This window comes from Orycteropus afer, unplaced genomic scaffold, assembly GCF_000298275.1.
Source record: "Orycteropus afer afer isolate SDZICR_OR568_19922 unplaced genomic scaffold, OryAfe1.0 scaffold00964, whole genome shotgun sequence".
In the NCBI taxonomy this organism is placed as follows: Eukaryota; Metazoa; Chordata; class Mammalia; order Tubulidentata; family Orycteropodidae; genus Orycteropus; species Orycteropus afer.
Window position 1 is genome coordinate 279,185 of NW_006922551.1, and position 1,805 is coordinate 280,989.

At 38.8% G+C, this 1,805-nt stretch overlaps 1 protein-coding gene across 1 annotated transcript; it reads right to left on the reverse strand.

Annotated features, from left to right (window-relative positions):
* Nucleotides 1-951, reverse strand: LOC103212437 (olfactory receptor 52A5-like). The gene has a single exon (XM_007958412.1). It carries the CDS (start codon nt 949-951, stop codon nt 1-3), a length of 951 nt encoding a protein of 316 aa, XP_007956603.1.
* Nucleotides 952-1,805: the final 854 nt, after the last annotated feature.

Genomic DNA, 1,805 nt, shown 5'->3' on the forward strand with positions numbered 1-1,805 from the left:
TCAACCTTTGTCTTTGGAATAGAATATTTTTACTACCTGATCTCGAATCTGCTTGGTCTTCACACCATAGACAAAGGGGTTTAGAAAAGGTGGAAGTAGTAGATACAGAATGGACAAAGTGATATGTATAGATGATGGGATATGAGATCCAGATCTGTGAGTGAAAAAGGAGAAAAAAGCAAGGAGATAGAACTGGAAGAAGACACATATGTGGGGAATACATGTATTAAATGCCTTAAGACGAGCCTTTTTTTGGGGCAGGTGGGAAACTGTGATAAATATTTGGATATAGGAGAGGGTGATTGAAATGAAGTCAAACCCACCAACAATGAAAGCCCCAAAGAGGCCATAGAACTTATTGATGTAAACATCTTCAGTAGCAAGCTTCACAACAGCCATGTGTTCACAGTAAGTGTGTGATATTAACTTGCTTCGGTATATTTTCAGACGACACTTTATGAGCAGAAGGCATGGGATTACTAGAATGGCAGGCCTCAATGTCATCCCAATTCCTATATGAGTGATGACTTGACTATTGAATATGGTAGAATGCCTAAGGGGATGGCAGATGGCTATATAGCGGTCCAGAGCCATAGCCAGCAAGACTCCTGATTCAATACCCTGGAATGTGTGGATGAGCCACATCTGAAAGAGACAAGCATCAAAATAGATCTCTGGCAAGTGAAACCAAAAAATCCCAAGCATCTTAGGCACAATGCTGGTGCTAAGTGCAATGTCTGTGGCTCCTAGCATGGCCAGGAAGATGTACATGGGCTCGTGGAGGCTTCTTTCAGCTTTGATGATGATCAGAAGTAGAGTATTTCCAATCAAAGCAATGATGTACATAGCACAGAATGGAATCCCAATCCAACACTGAACAGGTTCCAGACCAGGGATTCCAATGAATGTCAGTATAGAGGGCATGAACACAGTGCTGTTGGCAATAAGCATCACAATCCAGGGATCTTCTTAACGTCTACGATTCTCTATACTGTTATGTAACCTATTCTCACTCATAGTTATTTGATAACGGAATTAGTAAAATAAACTCCATCATTTCTTCATCATTGCTTTAATAAGTAAGTAAATATCATTATGGAGACCATGGAAAGTTCTACTAGTATTTACTTTGGCAATATTACCCACCCACCCTCAATGACGTCCGTGGTGTAAAAACTGAGTTTTTGGACACCATCTCTGTGATGAAATCAATAGGATCAGCATGTTTTATGGTGTTCCCTTTTCTCTCCCACTCCTCCTTCTCTCTTTGTTTCTAACCTGTTCATGGAAATGAGGAAAATAATATTAGTTGAAAGCCAAATTTCAGATAAAGAATTTAAATTTTAAATTCCCCAATGCCTTTAGCCCCACTAATCTCTCCACTCCACTTTCTCTCTCCTCTCTATTCACTTGAGACTACCAGAGCTTGTTGTTTCTACACAGCATGTCAGCATTCATTGACACAATATAATTGATAGAATACACTTTTTAGGGCTATGACTCTACCACTGAAAGTACCTCTCTTCACCAAGAGTTTTTAAATATGAGATTGCTGTGAGAATGAGACCCCATTTCAACTGGCAATGAGGGTTATATAATTTGATATACTACCAAGGTAGATCTGACTCAGAAGACAAAATGTGATATATAAATAGTTCATGAATGTCTTTATATTTAAAACCCTTAGACATATTTCTTTCTACACATGTGGAATGCAAGAACAGAGGTAAAATATCAGTTATGAAAGTTACATTAATTCAACCTCTTGTAGCACAGGAGAGCTCTTGGGTTTTCATACAGGAGAA

What these genes read in the sequence shown, in the direction of transcription:
- LOC103212437 (XM_007958412.1), bottom strand. Translation starts at nt 951, where the DNA reads ATGCTTATTGCCAACAGCACTGTGTTCATGCCCTCTATACTGACATTC.